A 20,640-nucleotide genomic window follows, 5' to 3' on the forward strand; every position below is an offset into this window, starting at 1 on the left:
TCCTAGTATCCTATGGTCAGGTTGGCGTCAGTGCTACAGTCAGGACTGTAGTTACTGGAAAGCAGCAGTTGTTTTTCTTAATAGCTCATGTTTAGTAATTCATAATAAAGGTCATCTTGGTAATGGAGCTCCTAATAATTTGCCTTCAATTATAATGTTTTTATAAGATTATTCTTCATATATCAGTATTCTTTCTTTCATTTCTTTGACATATTTCTCCTCAGGTGTGCTTCCCACTTTTAAATGTCATTTTATGCCATCAAAAAACAGGTCTCAGCTGAGGTCTCAAAATGCCTTTCTTAGAGTGTTTGTTGCTCGCAGATTACTTCAGTAGCAGGAATTGTAGTTGAAAATAGGATGTAGACCAAAGGAATTTAGCAAATGAAAAGTCCTCAAAAAAAAAAAAGTTCTTTCCCCATTTCCAGTTTAAATCTCAAAATACTTATCTTTCCTAAATTTGCTTAAATCCTAGAAAACCGTGTGCACATGCATTTCTCCTACTGCTTTGCTTACTTTCCTTACAAGCTAAAAACCTGAGTAAGGAAATTCCATCTACATTCCTTTCAACTGGTGCTGTCCTTGACTTTAATTTATCCCTGTTCTTTATGTCTTGCATAGATTCAGTCGAACAATCCTACGCCTTTAGGGATTTTGTATGTAGGACCAAGAATGACTTTGCATTGTACCCTCGTTGGACTATTGTCTTGGTTTCCGTTGCATTTTGGTGTAATTAGCTTTTTGCCATCAGATTTGGATCACACTCTAGTAACCTTTCACCATACTTTCTTAATTTTTTTGGGGGCAAGTGGACAGCCAGATTTGCTCAAAGCATAGCTATTATTTGAAAAATCTGTTCTCGTTTACAGTAGAATCTTGCACATTATAAAACCTCTCTTGGTTTTATAGTTCTAAATTAGGACTCTCAAAGTCTAATCAGACCAGTTCGTTCTCTTTTTATATAGGCTGTCTTTGAGAGAGTTAACCTAGCAAGTTTAATAATATTTTTGATGCTGTTCTTCTCCATGCTGAACAGTGGAAGTCTTTCACTGCAAGTAACCTGGTTCTTGGTATTTCTGCCTAATGTGAAGCTGGTCACCTCAAATATTCCCAACTTCTCTCTGTCTGTAACACCTCAGGATTTTATTATAGCTGCTGATTTGCCAGATAAGAGGTTTTATTTTTAAAATGCCTTTAGTTTCCCTGTTTATCTTTCTTTCTCTGACTGCTTTTTGTCTTTATTTATTTCTCATACAGTTTTTTTTAATTGGTGAATTATACAAATACTTTCCAAGACTGAAGGTCTGAGAAGGCAGTTCACCCATAGTAGGGTTTTCCCAAATCTATTGCCTGTTCAACATTGCTGATTTCTTTGTTACTCTTGTATGAATTTTTGTTATTACAGCACTCCCTTTTTTCCTCCCATGGAAAAAGTATTTCAGTCTTTGGCACCAGTTCTTCATCCTTCCTTAGGAACATGAAGACAGAAAGCATCAGGTGGTTGTTTTTTTTTTAACAGCTAGCATACTTATTCCATAGGAAGTTACTACTCTTGAACTCCTTCTTCCCTACATAAAACTTCAGAAAAGATGTAATATTTCTTACTATTTGTGCAATGTTAATTTTGTGTATTTGAGTGTTATTTTTATGCTTCTTCATTTTTTTCTGAATGTTTTGTAGTGCGTATTCATTTTCCCTTTTATTAAATGGCTCTTCAAAGCAGTGTTGAAAATGATTTGCCTGTGAACAAGACGCAGATATACCAATAGTATGTCCAGAAGTGCCATGTTACCTAGAACCAAACTAAAGGACTCCTTATCCATGCTTAAGCAGTCAGGGTCGCTGGTGAACACTGTTGTCCATAGTGACTTGAACAGTGATTAGGACTGGTGTACTGGTGCACTCAGTAATGGTGACAAACCAAGTCAACCACTGAAAGACTCCCAAATGTTTTAAGTGCGTGCTGTCAACAGCCCAGTGTCAGATCCAAGTTATCATCTCCCGGTGGTTTTCCATGATTTGCTGTTGTTAATATAATGTCTTAATATAGACCAAAAAGATCTCTGTTTCCAAATGAGTCTGTTTTGGGGGTCAGAATCAAAAGGATCATAGAATTTTTCTGTGTATCTTATGTTAACAGTTTATTCCTTTTTATTCTGTTTGAATCATGGTTCATGGCTGAGATCATTAGGTCTCTTTTTCATGTTTGGTATCTCTATTGTGATCTTCCCACTCTTTTCTTCAAGTGCTGCCAGCCTGTCTCTGAACGTCTCCCTTCTAAGATCTTTTTCAATTTTCAATGCCTGCTCAGTGACGTCGGTCAGAGAGCAATCTTGGCATTTCTCTTGACGTCTCTTTATTTACTTTAATACTTGAGATTAGAATATAATAACTTGGAAACAAGAGGAGCTTATTGAATGAATGAATTTAATGTAATGTTTTTACCTTTTATATTAATTTATTTTGGGAGATTTTTTGGCGTTTGGAAATTAAAAGAAATTTTACCATTGATTTCCTTGCACATTCACAAGTAAAATAATAATATCCAAACATTTTTATCGGTAATTTCATTGATGGTTATACTCTTCTGAGAATTTGGAAGGTGTATCTGCACTTAAACTTGCTTCCAATTTTATGGCTGTGAAAGTTCAACTTTGCTATCAACAGTGACTTTTTTTGTAATGGTAAGCCAATGTTAACTGCTCTTATGATATACTAGAGGAGATACAGAGCAGAGTCTAGAAAATGTTCTCATTTGTAAGACCCGCCACAATTGCACTCTTAAAATTCATTTACTGTTGTATTAATGTCTCACCTTGGCTCAGACTCAGAGTAAATCAATTAACCAGCTAGCACAGTCTCTGCATTAATGATTCATTATGTTTTATTTAGATGAGACTACTACTTGCTCGTTCTATGCCATTGTATTATCAAAACCAAGTTATTTAATACTTTAGTTTAATGACCATGATCTGCAGAATGCAGTTCCTCATAAATTTCTGGTAAGATTTTGTATTTGAACTGTCCTCAGTGTCGCAGCTCTTTTAACAATTCATTCAGTAGAAAAGTAAAAGTACTCCATGCATTAGTTGTTAGTGATTTTGTGACTGCTACAGTACTCAAAGCAGTTTGTGGAGCATGTTTTCCTGTCTTGATTTACACTGATAACTCCAGTAGGGGAGTTGTCCATTACTGTCAAGTATTACTGTCTTTAAATGTTTTATTATCAACAGTGAATCCATTATTAGTAACAAATATTCTAACAGCAATGAAAATATCATACTGGGTTTTAGGACCCAGCTGCATTGGACACTGAAGAAATGTATTAAAGAGAAAACCACATCCCAAAGTATTTTTTGCAGTTGCACAGTGTAATCAGGCAGGGACAGACAGTGGGTTGTACATTGTTTTAGCTGAAATATGATATGGTTGTTGCATTAGTCTATTTTTTACTTTTTGGTAGAAGCAGAGATCTTCGCTCTCTTCAACAAGCCAAAAACCCCACAGAAATGCAGTCAGTATTATACGGTGACTATCCCTATGAGGATCTCCAGGAACGGGCAGACTGTCAACAGCTTAGAAGCAAATTGGCTGGAGCACATGACAGATCACTTCAGGAGAGGAGGCTCGCTGGTAAACGCCATCTTCAGCCTTGGAATGGTAAATGGTATGGAAATTACAGAAAGTATTATGCTGTGATTCTTTTCCTTTCTGTTCTAATAGAGATCATTATCTTTGAAAAGAAGACATTTGGAGGTGCTTTAATGTAGGCTTGGGGCAGATTTGTTTTAGATCAGCCCATTTCAGTGAAATAGAATGAAAGCACAGGAAATATTTTGACATGTGAATAAGGAAAACAGGTTCTGTATTGTATTTTATAAACATACTAGAGATGATCCTGTAATTGCAGAAATATACAGAGTTAATAAACAGTACCAAGTAAATGGATTAAACTAATAAGATTGTAAAGCAGATGACATGAATGGAAGAGTGGCTTTCCTCTTAGCTGTCCAGCCACATACTGCATCTGCATCTGATTGCAGTGTAAGGACCCTCCCGTTTCATCTGGCCAGCATGTAGTCACTCCTAGTTCTTGTAGAGACCCTTTCCACCTTGATGGCATAGTGTTTTATAAAATTGTCTTCTGTGTTTGTTTCATCTTAGCTAATGTGTTCATATAAGTGATGGATAAATGTTGGTGTTAATTTAAGAAGAGAAGATTAAAAAAGATTTTTGCATGTTGTGAAAATGTGGCACTGAATCCAGCTTAGTACTGTAGCCAATCTGTCCTACACTCGTGGCCACCATGGTGTCTCTGAAGACAAGCCTGCTGTACAAATAAAGACTTTGGTGCATAGTAGGGATCTGAGAGACATAGCCAGGGGACCATGAGAACAAACCAAGGGAAGTACTTGAACATAAAAGTGTTGAAGTTACAGCCAGATTAATTTTACTGGAAAATTATATCACTGCTATACTTCATGGTCAAAGTGCTTGTGGCTGAATCTTTCACCTAATTTTGGTTTGGTTTGCATTCTTCAAAAGGAATGTAGTAACCCATAGATTGGGCACTGCTACTAAGATTCATGGTTTTGTGCCTTGAAACTACAGGGAAACTGCTTCCAGTGCATCTTCTTTCCATTTTGCTGCTGGTCAGAATTCCAAGACCCATGATAAAACACAGTAATATGAGTCGGTTCTGGTAAAAGTCAACCAGGAAATTAACAGGCAATCCTAATTTTTCATTTTGCAAGCAAGTAGCAAAAAAGGAAGGTCTAAAGTTCAGCTGATGGAATGCTTTCACACAGCTTCCTGGAAAGCCTTGTAATTGCTAGTTAACTTGCTTAAAAACAAATAGTCATTTACTTTATGTGTATAAATTGCAACTCATGGAGGCAAATTTAATTGGCTCTGTCAGGCTCGGTGTTTTCTTTAATAAAAAATGCTTATCAGTGCACTGTAAAGTGCTTTAAACACAACATTTTTCTGTTACTCAAACTTCCAGAGTTCATTTACATAACAGGGGCCTGGGGAAGTTCATGTGCTTGGATACCAGAGTGAGGAGTGCTGGATAACTGCCTGTGGACATAGATAAAGTGGGCTTGAATTATGACAATAAAGTTTCAACGTAAACAGGACAACAAATTATGTAAAAGCGGACAGATTCCGGATTAAGTTAGATTAGAGATTGAAGATGTACAATTAATAAACATTTTTATTAGCATTTTACAGTTAGAGGAAGAACAGGTTTAGAAGTCAGGAAGCTCAGACTTAAGGTTTCTAAAAGTGTATTAATTATATCGGTTATGTTAAAACGCTGTGAACATGCCCATGCTATTAGAAGAACATCTGCTAAGAACACCTGTAAATTGCTATCAGTTGCAGTTAAATGTTTAGGATTTAAATCCTAAAATTTTCCTACGCTGCAGAGAAACAGAACAGCTTTTTTACTCATACACCAGCATGTATGAAACAATCCAGGATAGGGAGGAGGGAAGAAAGAGGGGGCTGAGGGCTCCTCAGCTCCTTACTTTTTTCTAGTCTTCTATGGCAGCTCTTCATAGCTGGTCTCCTTATTCACTGATTAATCCTCTTCCAAATTAAGGTAATATTAGCATATTTTCTTTAATTGGTTATATCACTTTTCTTTGTTCTCGGGGCTGGTTTTCTCTTTGGCTTAAGGTATGAATTCATTATTTTGCTTATTAGACTTAAAACCAGAGTTGTTATGTTTTTCTTCTCCCCTTGTCCTTGGAATGCCCAATGAACTGAAGATTTCCAGATTGTCAGTAGTCATAAATCTGTTTCTTCCTTCTGCCAGCAGTTCAATAATTAGTCTTTAAAAGAGTTTAAAGTTCACTGATAACAATTGTTTCTTTTTGCTTATTGTACCAGATAATTATAAACAGAAATATAGCATAATTGCAACTTACAAAATGTAAACCATGTGGAGTTACACTATATATTAAATGTATTCGGATTTTGCTAGTAAGTTAGAAACAGCAGCTTGCTTGGTCCTTGAATGTTCTTCTGTTGACAAATAAGTTATTTAAATTTGGAGTTTGGTTACTTGCTGCTATTTTTCATCCAACTCATGTAATTACTAATTCTGCCTGTGGTCCTTGATGTAAACTGATCCTGCCTAGTGATCTGAAGTGATCGTACGACTTCACCTGTGCCCTCTTCTAGTGAGAAGTGGAGCCTGTAGCAGCAAGCTACAGATTAATACCACTGCAGATGGAAAGGATGTAACAGGTGGGGTCTCCTTCTTTCCTGTGACAGCAAGTGTCCGGTCAGCGGTGTGAGAAGGGAGGAAGAGTCAAAGCTATGGTTATATTTTGATGCCTTAACAGAGTGATCACAAGCCTGCTCCTCTTTAGTGGTGTTGAACTGCAGGTCTTTCAGCACCTGACATGTATTTGTTTTACCATTCTGTCTTCAAACTTGGAAAAAGCCAGCCAACCAACCAGAAAACATTGACAGTACTTAAAGACAAAGCAAATGAAACAAAATGTGAGTTGCTTGGTTTTTAGAGGGCCAGATTGATTGTCTCTGTTATATTTGCACTGCCTCTGACAGAGATGAACCAGTGATGCATTTGGCCAATTATAGTCACCTTACCGACTGAAGTGGCTGGAATTTTTATCATCCATATGGAGTTATTTTTTTGTGTGTGTACTGAAGGTGAAAAGATTCGGGAGGAGGGAAGAATATAAATATGAAGCAAAGGCCAGCATTCAGGTTGCATGCCACATAAAGCCACAGATAGCTGGTTTTCCTCATTGAGAGCAGCAGCAGCCTAAAGGTTAGTTTCCTAGATAAGGGGGATTTATAGTTCACAGACAACAAGGGGCAAATTGTTGCCCACTAGGAAAGCTGCCAAGAGTAAAATAAGAAATCTTTTCCCATATACTTCTTGTAAATCAGAAGCAAGAACATCAAAATAGCGTTTTGTCAACCGAGCTACATCAAATATTTATACAACCCAGTGAAAATAGCTTTTTGTGCACAGTAGGATACCTTAATAAAAAATGCAGTGGCAATGGAACGTTTTCAGAGGAAGGACAGTGATTGTAACCTTTATGCTCAGAGCCTTTTCTTTAAGAAAGAGTGAAGTTATGTTCAAGAGTAGAGAGTGGGAAATGATACCACAGACAGCAAAGTCAGAATTGTTTGTTTTATTGGCATTCCTTACTGCCCTATTGCAAATGAACTAACGTTTAGAATTACTAAAGACCTTTTTAATGTAGGCTAAGTTCCAAGAGCTAGAAAAGAATACAACTGCATCAGAATCAAGAAATACCTTGCATGAGAAACAGTGGAAACTGGAAAGACCAACTCACCAAAAGCCTTAGGTGGCTGATCTTTGTAGATAGGTTAGGTGAGATTCAGCTGAATAAATGTAGGCAGGGCAGACCCTGCAGGTACCTGCACAGGAGTTATCACCTGAAAATGCCATTGTAATCAATGGAGATCTAGGCTTAGACCAATATAGTCAGTAGAATTTGTGTTGTGATCCATGTCACCCTGTATCAGATACCTGAAAGAGACCAGCTAGTTTGGAGTGGGTGGTGTAGTGACAGCAGACCTAGATAAGACTGAGATACTCAGCGCTTCTTTTGCCTTGGCCTAAACTGACACAGACTTACAGGCCTCTGAGCTTAGAGGCAAGGTTCAAGGAGATGCAGGACTAGCAGCAGTGGATGAAAATCAAACCAAGGATTGCTTGAGTTCCTGAGACCAAATGATCTGCATACAGGAGTGCTGGGAGAGCTGGGTGATGTCATAACAAGGCCATTCATACCCATCTTTGGAAGGTCATGGAGATCGGGGGAGTTTTCCAACACTTGAGAAAGGCAAAGGTTGTACCCGTCTTTACAAAAAGGCCAGAAGGACAATCCAGGGTCCCTACAGGGTGGTCAGTCTCACTTCGTTCCCAGGTAAATCATTGAGTGAGTCCTCTTGGAACGAACACATCTGTGGACACGTGAAAGGAGAAGAAAGTGATTTGGAACAGTCAGCATGCATTTAAGAGGAGTAAATTATAATTGATGAAACTGTCTTCTGTGATAAAATGACTAGATTTGTGGATGAAGGGAAAGTAGTAGATGTTATTTTGGGTGAATTTATTAAGGAAGTTCAGCAGTGGCTGCCACAATATTTTTGTATCCAATTTAGTACCCTGCAGCCTAGATGGGAGGGCAACTAGACAGGTAAAATACTGATTGCATGGGTAGGCTGAGAGGTTTTGTGGTTAATAAGTCACACTTCACCTGGAATACCACAGAGATCTATCTGGGGACCTGTTGTGTTTAACAACTTTATCACTGATGCAGAGGAGACAACGGGGCTTGCTTTTGTCAAATTTGCAGGTGATCCCATACTCAGGGGTGCACTTGGTGTGCTTCAGAATTGGGCTGCTGTCCAGAGGGACCTGGGCAGGCTGGAAGAATGTGCCATCAGGAGCTTTTTTAAATTCCATGAGGACAAATCCCCTGCCTCTGGGAAGGGAGAGGCCTTTTTACTAATCCAGGCTGGATGCTGCCTGGCTTGGTAGCAGCTCTGTTGAAAAGGTCCTTTAAAGGATGTAAGTAGGCAGCAAGCTGTAGATGAACCAGCAGTATGTCCTGATAGTAGAGAAGGCAACAGCGTACTAGGCTGTAACAACAAGAATATGACCAGTAGATAAAAAGACAGGGATTATCTTCCTCTACTTGGTGCTCATCAGATTGCATCTAGACCACATACTGTGTCCAGTTTTGGGCCCTCTCCGAAAGGGGGCAAGGAAGGTATTCAAAAACTGGAGCTAGTTTAGCAGAGGGCCAACAAGATAGTCAGTGACTGGAGCACTTGTCCTGTGAGGAAAGACTGAAGGAGCTGGATTGGTTCAGCCTGGAGAAGGGACAGCTTTGGGGTACCTAACAGTGGGTGGCAGTGCCTACGAGGAGACTATCAAGAAGATGAATCCAGGCTCGTGACTGAAGTGTATGGTAGGAGGATGACAAAAAATGTGCATAAATTGAAACAAGAGAGATCCTGGTTGGATATAAAGAAAAACTTCTTCATCATTAAAACAGTCACACTCTGGAAGAAGCTGCCCAGAAAGTTGTGCAGTCTCCATCCTTGGAGGTTTTCAAGGTGCAGCTAGATAAAGCCCTGAGCAATCTGTCTGCACTTCTATTGAACCTGCTTTGAGCAGTAGATGGGACTGAAGACCTCCTGAGGTCCCCATCCACCTGCATTATTCTATGATTCTATGAAAGTAGGACCTGAATGAAATAAGCATTATTTCTCTCCGTCAATTTTAAAGAGAGCCTTGGATGACTAACTCAGCTGTAGACCTCTACATCATGAATATCTAATGTAGTTTATATGAGTCTCCCCTAGTGGGCCAGCTCTAAAACATGTGACTGTACACTGGAGTTGCTGCAGACTCTGGAGCATCTGTACGATCAAGGTATTGCAGGTGGACTCAGAGCATGTGTTCATCTCCTTGCCTTTCCACACCTCTGTATGAGAGTTTCCCCAAAATTCCTGCAGATCCTGACACCATAACATGGGTTACGTGTGCCTTTTCTCCAGAATATGGCCCCATTAGCTCTCTTTATGTTGCTTCCTCCTTTCTCTCAATTATTATCAGCATCCAAAATGCTTCACATGCAAAGGAATTAATGATCCAGTTGTTCTTTCCTTCACATCCTCCTTTCATCTGGAAGAGTAGAGGATAACCTGTAAAAGGGAAAATGTACAGCTAAGGTGTGAGGATTGGTAGACAAGCATTCATGGTATGAAAGTTTAAATGTTGTGGCATGACAGGTAGAGAGGAGACTTGGTTATGGTTAAGGGGGGAAAATCTTAATAAGCATTGTCAGTCAGTTTGTCTTACAGTCAGTTTTTCACCAGCATCACTCTGCTGAGCAGACATCAGTAGGCAGCAGTTGTCTCTCCCTCATTGTTTTTCCCCTTCCAGTTTTCTCAGTTTCTATAGGTTTCTTTCCTGGCCAAAAAAATAATGGATCTTAGAATTGACTGGATGCAGCATTCAACAGTAATCATTGTACATCCAATGAGGAAGTGCAGTCAAGCTTATCTGCTGCCTGTAGGGTCTCATGAGCTCAGCTATTAGTTTCTAAAACATTACATATGTGCCATAACGTTCACATATGTGGAAGCTGTGAACTGCATGAGCGGAATGCGCAGCAGAGTGAAACATAAAGAATGATTTATGAGCGAGTGTAAACACACGCCTGCTGATTGTGTTTTGATCACTTATTAATTAGCTGGCAAATGCATGGGGTGAGCTCAAGCTGCAGTTGTGCCAACAGTGCGACCCTGGATTTCATTAAGAGAATTCACAATACAGGAGCAGTGCACCAGTGCTATATAAAGCTTCCTGGCAAGATCTGGATGTCTATGTCTAGAAGGGATCTATGGATTTCTGCTTTCAGTCTTAGGTGCTGTCCTGTCATCCTTGCTGTGGAAAATTAAAGATTTATTTATACATTATGCATCCTAAAATAGATTTGGATATGGGTTAGGGTGTTGGAACATGATATATTGCACAGAAGTTGAGTTGATTCCTGCTTTGAAATGTAAGTTCTAACAAAATGCCATTTCTGAATGAAATATGATAATTAAATCTTGTACCTATTTGTATGGGACAAGCTTGTTCTCCCTGTGTATTCTAACCTGTAACCCAACTACTTGGTGATCTGGCCTGTTATTTCACAACAAAAGCATCAGTTCTCCTTATTTGGATGAGAAATCTATCTAGGTGACAGGAGTTACCTCTTTGTAGTTCACCTTATCCTCCTTGGGGCGATATGTAATACTGGCTTGTTGTAGTGGCGAGGGGTCTTCATCTCCCTTTATTCTAAACGGAGTTACAGGAAACCTGCCTGGGGCGACAGTGTGGAAGGAGACAGTGTATTTTTCTACTTCTTTGAGTCTGAATCCCAAGGAGAGTCCCTAGTTAGTGGTTTACAACTCGTCTCCTTCACAACTGAACTAAAAAAACCCCGCTGTCTTAGTTTGTTAGTATTTACATCAACTCACATCTTAATGACTAAATTGAAACTGCAGCAAAGACAGTAGTGGACTGTGCAAACAGAAGCAGGTGGGTGGTGTGCAAATGCTTGACACCTGCTGCAACAGTCTTGCTGCAGTGTATTTGTAGACATAAGCCTCCAACTGTAGGAGTCTGGTTTGTTGTGGGCTTTACCCACAATGAATTTATTATTTCCAGATAATAAATTCAATTTAGATTATATAATGACCTTGAGAGATGTTCACTGAGATGCCTGCAAGAGGTAAGAAGCCTCGTAATCCTCTTCGCTGCCTCCTTTGTGAAAATTGGTTCTAAGTTTGATACTGAAGGCAGCAATACCTTCCCACTGGCATTTCTTGACCTCCTAAGATCCACCAGGGAAAGCACGAGGACCTGATGAAACAGCTAAGCAGACTTATCCAGAAGACTCTCCTGACAGTTCAGGAATCTGTCAGTTTGGCATGTGTGGTTGCGTTTCAAAAACATGTATCATGCCAGTGCAAGGAACGTAGTTTTCCTAAAAATGTAAAGAAACTATCATGCAAAATGCAATACTTGGGGAGGGGATGAGCAAGGGTATCATCAGCCATATAGGGTAAATGTATTACTTAAACTAGAAGGGCTGAAAAACACACTTTGTGACAATGTGAGAGGAGTGTCCTGTGTTCATAAAGAGTACAGTACTGTTTATTTACAGTTTTTCTAAGTATAATTCTGTTGCTTCATCATTTCGTGTATTTTAGCAAAGAAAGGTAAGTAATTTTTTTCAGTTATTCTGGTTCTGTTCTGCCACAGAGCTGACAAAACTGGAGTTCTTGCATATAGGAGTGATTGCTGATTATGGAGTATACGGCTGGCCTGGAGGAGAAAGTGCTGCTCAAGTAAATTTAATACTATGTGTTGTCTGAAAAAAGGCTAAACATGCTGGGAATGCAAATGAGAATAGAGAGCCACTAAACCAGATGGTCAAAATGCCTTCGTAAATTGATTAAATAGTTATGAATGTATCTTTTATTTCACACTATTAAGATATGCCAAATCATCCTTAGTCCATGTAGATCACTGTAATTGCAGCAGCTGATCCATATGTAGGGTTCTGACTCGTGTGAATGAGTGGGTATAGTCATTCAGATCGGCCTACCTTCAAAAGGCCTTGAAAAGTTGACATAGTACATGGTCTTTAGCCCCCAAAGTGTGTGTATAACTTCAAGCAGGTGAGCAGTACTGCTGAACTGAGGATTGAATTAATTGTGCCTGCTCAAAATGGGAGAGTTGTGGTTTTCGAGGACAAACTCTGGAATAACAAGAGTGGACAGTGAGGTTTGCTGTTAGAGAGTGGGATTGCTCTTAAAAGCTGCTAGACTTATTAGTCTCATTCATTTAATAAAGCTGGACTATCAGAGGAAGGCCTGTGCACTTTTTTATTAACATCCTTGGAAGAATTTGTTATTAAGAAATTCAAATGCCTCACTGCACATGGGGTGTCTTCCATAAAGCTTACAGATAACCCTGTGTTTTCACAGATTCTTTACATGGGACAATGGATGGAGTATTTCTCTTTGAAGATGTTACCGTGGAAGACAGTAAAACCATGCAGGGCTATGATGCAATTGTTGTAGAGCAGTGGACTGTCCTGAAGGTATGTGTGCAGTTTTTCTTCTTTGATTTTTTGTAAATTAAAACACTCCAAGACTGTGAGGCAGACTCATGTACTGATCTGTGCTTCAGCACTACCAGACACGCAGCTGAGGTAAAGGGATTCAACGTAACAGAAACACCACTTAACCACAGTCTAGGTTTGTACGATGCACTTTTGGTTTTGGTCATCTCCGTGCCTTATTGTGGGGTAGGAAATGTGAGTGATGGTGAGCAAAGACACTCATGGCTATCTCTCCCAAAAATACAGATGTCTGCTAGATTAACTGTAAAGAGGATCTCCATTGGTTGTCAGGGCAACATGATCACACAAGTCACTGCAGCGTCATGGTTCTAATGGTGGTGGCCCTTTAGGTGGGCTTAGCTGTGTTAGAATGTGTGGATAACTGCATTTGCTTCTGTCTGACCTCCTTCATATGCTGAAAGAACTGTGTATTCTGGATAGGTCCCAACAAACAAACCACGTGTGTCATAGATTGGCTTGTTACTGATCCAAGTGCACACTGAGATCAATAGAAACACTGTTTAGATCAGATCAGTCGGTACTGATCTTCCACAGCAAATTTGATACACAGATAGATATTTGAAAAGCTGGACTTAAAATTCTTTGTAACTTAAAGCAAAAAGATCATGGGGGGAAATAAGATACCATTACATAACTCTCATTAGTTTGTTTGTTTGTTTTATTTGATTACTCTACTCTGCTAGAAATAGATGTTATGTATCTATAAAGGCAATGCCTGATCTTTTTGCTTGGAATATATTGTATATGGTATAAAATCCTAAGAAAGACAAAGCACACACATGCCAAAAGGATGGATTAAGTGGAAATGGGAGAGATGCTATAATAAATGTGTAAAATTCCAGAAGACTAGGATTAAGAGTTTGGTTATTAGATGATGACTTTGTAGTGCAGTAAGAAATGGCCATATAATAATGTCTAGAAACTTCTTGAAGAACAATGTAATGCGTTAATGGCAGCTTTTCTTGTGCTAATGTGCATCTGAACAAATGATTCCTATATTACATTTAATGTTATTCCAGTTATTACAGACTTGACTATAGGTTCTTGTTCATCTTTAGGGTCAAATTGTGGTGTTGCCACTCAGGAGCAATGTTTTGGGATAATGATAGATGGTTCCATGAGTGCATTAGGTCAATGCTGATCAAGAAAGCAAATGTTAAGAAGTTTAATGTTAACCATATGTTAAAAACTGTTAGGGAATGAATAGAGAGTGAAACAGCAAGCATATACTACTACGTACTGCTGTATAAGCCATGGTTTGACAGCATCTTATTTCAGAAGATTATGTTAGCACTGTAGATGTTCAGAGAAGAGCAGTGAGGATGATCAATGATACAGAGAGCTTCCATATGAGGAAGACTTTCTATGGTGTGTCCTTTCAGCTGGGAAAAGAGAAGAGTTGAAGTGAATGGAATAGGTCTCCTAAATCATGGGAGGCATATAAACAGGGATTGACTGTTTGCCATCTCTTCCAGTATAAGAACTAAGGGTTGTCAAATGGCACTAGTTGGGGCCAGGTGCAAAACAAAGAAAAAGGAGATAAATCAGGTAATTCTTTGTGCAGCAGCAGCAGATCTGTGGAACTCCTTTTTGGAGAATGCTGCGGGTTCATGGAATTTAGATGAGTTCAGGTGGAAGTGATGCGTTGTTTTTTTTTCTCCTACCTTATCTACATCTGTGTTTATATCAGTATTTCAGTTGAGATCAGGAGTGTGTTTTTGAAGTGAACCTCCTGATCCTCCCCACTTAATATGCCTCACATCACATCACAGAATGGTCTCATATTGCACAAACTGGATTCCTTTCAGTAGAAACTAAACCAGATGTGCTGAGAGGAAGTACACAGATATTTGGGGCAGGTATCCTGCATACTTACCCTGATACATATTATTCTTCCTTAGCTGTCACTTACAGCCGTGTTGGAGACAGCTTTCTGAGTTAAATGGATTCTTGGTCTGAACCTGTTTAGTTCTTAGACAACCAGTGAAAGGTTCTCTCTCAGTAGGAGATTGCAACAAAGTTGTGCTTAATGGCACCTATACACCTTTTAGTTTGCTCTGTGTGGACACAAGAAAGTTTGTCTCAAGCTAGATGACAAATCTGTGATACCTGCTATCAGCATTTAGTAATGGGGACCCTGTGATGGCAGAGTGGTGACCAAAACACTAGAACACAACAGAAGAGTATCTTCTAGCAAGGCCTCTTGAAGCATTAAAGCCCTCGTAGGTAGAGTGTAATTTGCCTTAGTTCTAGCAATTCCATGCTGGAAACACATCTGGTCAACAGATTAAGGAATCAACCTCCCATTGCCATCTGGTGTGTCAAGAGATGCTGTACTACTGCACACCATGTCTGTCTGAGGGGTAACGTGGAGAATCTCTTGTTCCAGACATAAGATTTGGTATGTGCAGTTTCAGAAACTGACTGATAGCATACACACAGCTTGTTGGTGTGATCAGGTCATTCTCTGCTGTAATGTAAAATCTGGATGCTGGGTGTTCCCTGACAATTTTGCTCTTTTGAGATCAAGTGCCCCTCTTTTGGGGACATTATGAATGTGTTACCCACCAACCTGAAAGTGGAAGAATATGGAGGAAAAAAAAAGCCTGCTGAAATAAGAAGGTTGAGGCATTGAGGAACTCTTGCAAAGGTCTTACCCATTTAAAGGAAGAGCAGAGCTGACCACCTCTGTTTTCTTCTCCTGACATTTAAGTAACTGCCTGGATATTTCATGCCTCGTGTTTTCTGAGACACAATAGGCATAGGTAACTAAACTCATCAATCAATGGAAGACTGGAAGTTGGGGGATCTGTAGGCAATTGCTTAGTGTTGTACCCAGAAAACCAACTCACCTCTCTGTTAAACCCTGTCAGAATTCTCTTTTATTTGCCATAAAAATGGAGCAATGCAGTGGCAGAGGAACAGACTGTAAAACGGGGGATGTAGAGGGAAGGAGACAGAGTTCAGTCGTGACAGTATATGTCCGAAACTCAGGAAAGGCTTTGTTTCTGTTATGAGTACTTCAAAGTATAATTATCACAGAGATAATTATGGAGCAGTGGAATGACTCATTAATGTAGACTTTCTTATTTTTTTGATATAGATTCAGCTCTGATCTAGATTAACCTTTTCCATTTGTCATTTTTCTTTGTACCAAGGCAGTGGAAGAAGCACTGATGGGCAGCATGACATAAATGTGTGTAATGGATGCTTATTTTAAATTTGTATCAGATTTGATTATCTGTATGAGCTGTGGACTTGTTCAGATGTGGTCTGAATTGAATGTAAATTTATTGCACTGTATTGCAATTAAGAAGAAGAAGCAAACAAAAGAATCCCAGCCTCAACAAAAGAAAGCTGTTTTAAAAAGGAAGACATGTAGCATGTATCGATGCCCTTAGTAATAAAAGGAGAACCTTTCTAAATGAAAGGACAAAGTTCTGCTGTTGAACCATAAAGGCAAAAGAGAGGGGCTGGCACACCTCTTAGCAGAGAAAGCGCTGCCTTTTAATTGGTAAAACTAATAGAGAAAACAAGCTGAACAGTGTGATGCACTCGATATGCGTGTAAAATGTCAGTTTGTAGAGGATGTAAAGCTGCAGCTGTCACAGTATGTGGTCCCGCCAAGCAGCAGACAGGATGTAATAGCTCTGAGTAATTTAACTCTTTCATCTCGAAGCAGAGCCGTGGCATCCTCTGCACATGACCACAGGACTTTATAATGATGAAATGCTGCTCTCATCCCTATCGCTTTAACGCTAAAAATGTCAGGGCACATTATTTCCACCGCAGTATCTGAAATCTAGCACCAAAACTTGTTTGATGGTTTTAATTCTGCTTGTGTAGGCAAATGTGGGTAGACAGTTCTGATTAATCAGAGCCTGCATGATTTCCCTCTCCCCAACTCTAATCTGTCACCTTCTTTTCCCCATTACCCAAGACAAAATAGCTCATACTGTCTTTAAAGTTGAGCGCTATCACATTTATTTTAGATTTCTCTATTGTTCTGCTTCTGCAGCCTTGTTCATTCTGAAAATATTGTCCTTAATTTACAGGCATTTTCTCATTGAAAATCTTCAGATAGTGATTCATCACTTTAATTTTCTGCTATATCATGTCTTTGGTGTACTGACATGAATTAAAATCTCAAATACATCATGATGTTGCCATTTCTGTGGCAGAACTGAATGGGGTCAGTGTCTGCTGTAGACATGGTAAACCTTATAAAGTGTGACGTATCAAAAGATTTAGAAAATTATCTCTGCTGAGCCTAGGTTGCAAGTTGCTTTAATGTAAGCCTTGAAACAAATTCCCTGGAAATGAGGATTTGATTTGTCTGTAAATCTGATTTAGGTCATATGTCAGTCAAACTATGTTCTGCTGTCTAGCCATGGGAGAAAGGCATGACTAGGTCAGCAAAGGAGCTGATGGTGATGTGCGTGAAATGCAGTTGTGTGCATGACCCTCTTTACCACCCAAAGGACGCAAATGTTGCCTGGGTGTAATATTTTAGCATTTTGCCCCTTGTTGCTTTTCAAGAAAAGCTGAACAAAACCCTTCAGTAGCCTGTTATCTTCAACAAGTTTTTATAGTTTTTGTTTCTTTCTTTTACGTAAGATATGAAAGCAGTATATATATATATATGTGTATATTTGTCTACTGAAGTCCATAGATATATGCTCTATATAGGATTAAAATGTGCAGGCTAATCTTTGTTTGGTTTTGCTGATAAATTTAGTAATAAAATCTAGCAATATGAATTTGGAACTCTCCTGATACTGCAGTATTGAATGTCTAAAAAAGTGAACACCTTTTCCACATGAGTAAATCTTGAACTGAACAGGCAGAGAAGCACAGGATTTAAAACAGTCTGAATAAAAAAAATAGCTTCCTATCTGTCACAGTTTGCTTAGATTTTTTGACAAGATCAGAGATAAGAATTAGTTCTCAACTCACCTGTAAAATTTTTCAGGAAAAAGTGAGCATACCAGATCTGAACTTTCCACTTAAGAACATGCTGAGAAAGAGTATTTCGATCCTCTCTTAAAAACACACCAGGCAGGACTTACGTTTCTTTTCCCCAGCAGGTCACCTTTAGCCATGCAGTAGCACCCTGGCTAATGTCCCTCTTTGACCCTGTGCTGCTTCCAGGCAGGTTTGGGAGAGGCCTCTGCATTTTGGGGCACACAGGAAGCAGGTGCTGGGACCCCGTAAATGCCGTACGCAGCCTGCACATAAGTGAAGGGCAGTGCTAACGTTTGCTCTCCCGCTGCCTGAACTGGTGGCCCTAGAGAGTCTGTGCTTCAGCTGCGTTTCCTGCATGGAAATAGATTATTAGTTCCATAACGGTGGAGTAGTGCACCAAGTCTTTTTGCAAAAGCCAAATTTTACTCAAGAATAAATTATAACCAAAGGAAATTACACTGGGGAAGCTGCATGGAGATGATTCAGCTGTGTGTGGTAAGGCACGCTGGAGTATGCAAGTTCTCAGGTAGTGTTTTTCTATGGGTTTTGGGTTTTTTGTTTTTTGTTTTTTTTTTTCTAAAAACAATTAATGGACAAACAGCAAAATCAGTGATCACCTGAATATACAGTGCACAAGTGTTGCAGAATTGGGAAACTAAAAATGCCAGAGTTAGTTAAGAAAATGTACTGCTGGATTGGTAGATCATGTCTATTTCTTGTGCTCCATGGCCAGTTATGTGGGGTTGTCCTGCCACGTGTATGTTCCCTGTGCAATCCAAGTGCAACATACTTCATAAGATGCTTCCATGCTTCCTTTGTGGAGAACCCTCCATGCCAACACATCTACCTTGTGGAGCTTTTGCTACCTGTCCTGTGCTTCTGTAAATGCAAAATTGTGTTGCTGCACAAATGTGCTGCTCTCTTACAAGTCCAGGCAATATTAGGAGCACTCAAACTTTTTTATTAGTTTATACATATGCTAGAAAGTAGGATTTGCATCTGCAGAAGTCACTGAGAGAAGTGGGCTTTCTGGGCACAGGAGGGGTTTTTGGTTGTTTTTTATTTTACCCTAGACGTGGAGACAGATGGGAGTGCTACTTAGCAGCCTATGTGTGTATTGAAATTGTGACTGGATACATCTATATCTCAGAAAAACTGTCTTAACAGCATGCTACCCCATATAGTGTTACAGCCTCATTATATTCTCAAAAATATTTCACAGTGCATGAATTCATACGTATTAAGTAATCATAAATAAGTCTAAATTACATATGCCCAGAATAATGAGCAAAAAGCCTATCTGTAGATTTATGTATTACTTTTTTTTCTATTAACTTTCCACTAATGTCCCAATTTAGCAGCTAGTCTGTATTGGTCAGTGACCCATCTGCTGCCAAAAGCCACTGCTGCTTTCTCAGGGTGCAGGAGCCATCCCACACCCCTCTGCTATACAGCTAATGCACGTGTAGCAAGAGTCTGCTAGCAAGGTGCTGTGGTGTGTTACACATGGCAATTTAGGAGCTGCTCAGTACTCGACGAGCATAGTCCAACTTTTATTGCTGAAATCTTATGAAACTTCTGTTTTGCTTTTAATGGATCAATAATGTTATGTTATTAGCAGAAATTACCTTTTGGAAGAAGTCTGAAAAGGAAGAAGGCAAATAATTCATAAATTTAGAGCTTGGATGTAGTCTCCTTGTCAGCTGTGTTACTGCAAACATAAAACATTCGCAGCACGCTTTGACCGAGTCACTCTCGCACAGCCCATATATTCAATTTATCTCATTTTATTTTCCCTCTTTTCCACTAAGGTGCAAGTTGTGCCTTTGTCACTTCCTCATCCTTCCTTCATTGCCCTAGGAGAAAGCTCAGGCTTTGGCAGTGGTGGGGACTGGTGCGCGTTGCTGCCCTCGTGGGCTTTCCCCTCTGTTTTCTGTAAGGAGCTGGGTTTGAACGCGCTGCCTGTTCTCCCCCACAAACAGCAGGTTACACTTTCAAAGCGACTCGTGTTTTTCAGTTCCCATCCTCTTTGCCATCTGTCTATAGATCTAAGTAAGCAGTCTGTTAGGATTTACTGATAAAGATTTTATTTATTAAGATTTTTTATTTAATGGGATTTTCAATCTTCCACTCTTTGATCCATGTTTGAAAAAATATTAAATAGTGGCAATCCATAGCTGCCTTGTAACTAGATCACATTCACTTAACCCAGGAAAGAATGATTTCTAAAGAACTTCTGTCTCACAAGAGCTTAGTAGTTGTCTTGTTTATTATCTTGCTGTGGTTAAAACTGCCGCAGTAGAGGGGGAAGAAAAGAAAAATTGTTAATGCAGTTGTTCATGTGGCTTGCCCTAGATATTATCATTATAATTTTTTAATTTTTGTTTGGGTTTTTTTTTTCCTAATGAGCAGAAGCAACTATGAAAGGAGAAAATGCTGAAAACAAACAGTACAACTATAAATAAAGTGAATTCTTTTCATGTGATGAAAGTCAAGGGAAAAACCTAGCTCAGTATGTTCTGGCTTCTTGACACTCAAGGTGTGATCAGAGATTACTTATCATCCACAGGAGAGTGGGAAGCAAGTTAATTAAAATTTTTCCACCCTTCCACTGAATGAAATGTCTCCCAGTTTGAGATGCATTATTTGAACACTTCTTTTTCAGCAGAGCTCTGGCACGTACTTTCTGCTTCTGCTGGTGTTCGAATCCAGTATTTGCTAGCTAGAAAGAGCACTGCAATTTCATTTTATGAAACTGTATGTTGGATATTTTATTTCCATTGTCTCAAATAATAGTAGATAAAATAATTTTATTTATTGTGTTAAATATAAAATGAATACAAGATTACTCTTTTCGTATGCACCCGTCCCCCAATGTATTGTTTATTTAGAATCATTTCTGCTTGGAAAGCATTTAATATGACACCAATTAAAGGTCTGTATAACCGTG

The 20,640-nt window shown here is 39.2% G+C and overlaps 1 protein-coding gene across 1 annotated transcript in view; it reads left to right on the plus strand.

The window, feature by feature from the left end:
* Positions 1-20,640, plus strand: part of RFTN1 (raftlin, lipid raft linker 1) — a gene marked incomplete at its 5' end in the record, with an annotated part of 43,625 nt that overhangs the window by 14,727 nt on the left and 8,258 nt on the right. Inside the window, 2 exons of the mRNA XM_010162294.1 lie at positions 3,461-3,664; positions 12,568-12,683. Coding sequence (XP_010160596.1) covers positions 3,461-3,664; positions 12,568-12,683 — 320 coding nt within the window. The remainder of the gene's footprint in view (positions 1-3,460; positions 3,665-12,567; positions 12,684-20,640) is intronic.

The sequence above is a fragment of the Antrostomus carolinensis genome, unplaced genomic scaffold (assembly GCF_000700745.2).
Source record: "Antrostomus carolinensis isolate BGI_N321 unplaced genomic scaffold, ASM70074v2 scaffold24652, whole genome shotgun sequence".
NCBI classification, from domain to species: Eukaryota; Metazoa; Chordata; class Aves; order Caprimulgiformes; family Caprimulgidae; genus Antrostomus; species Antrostomus carolinensis.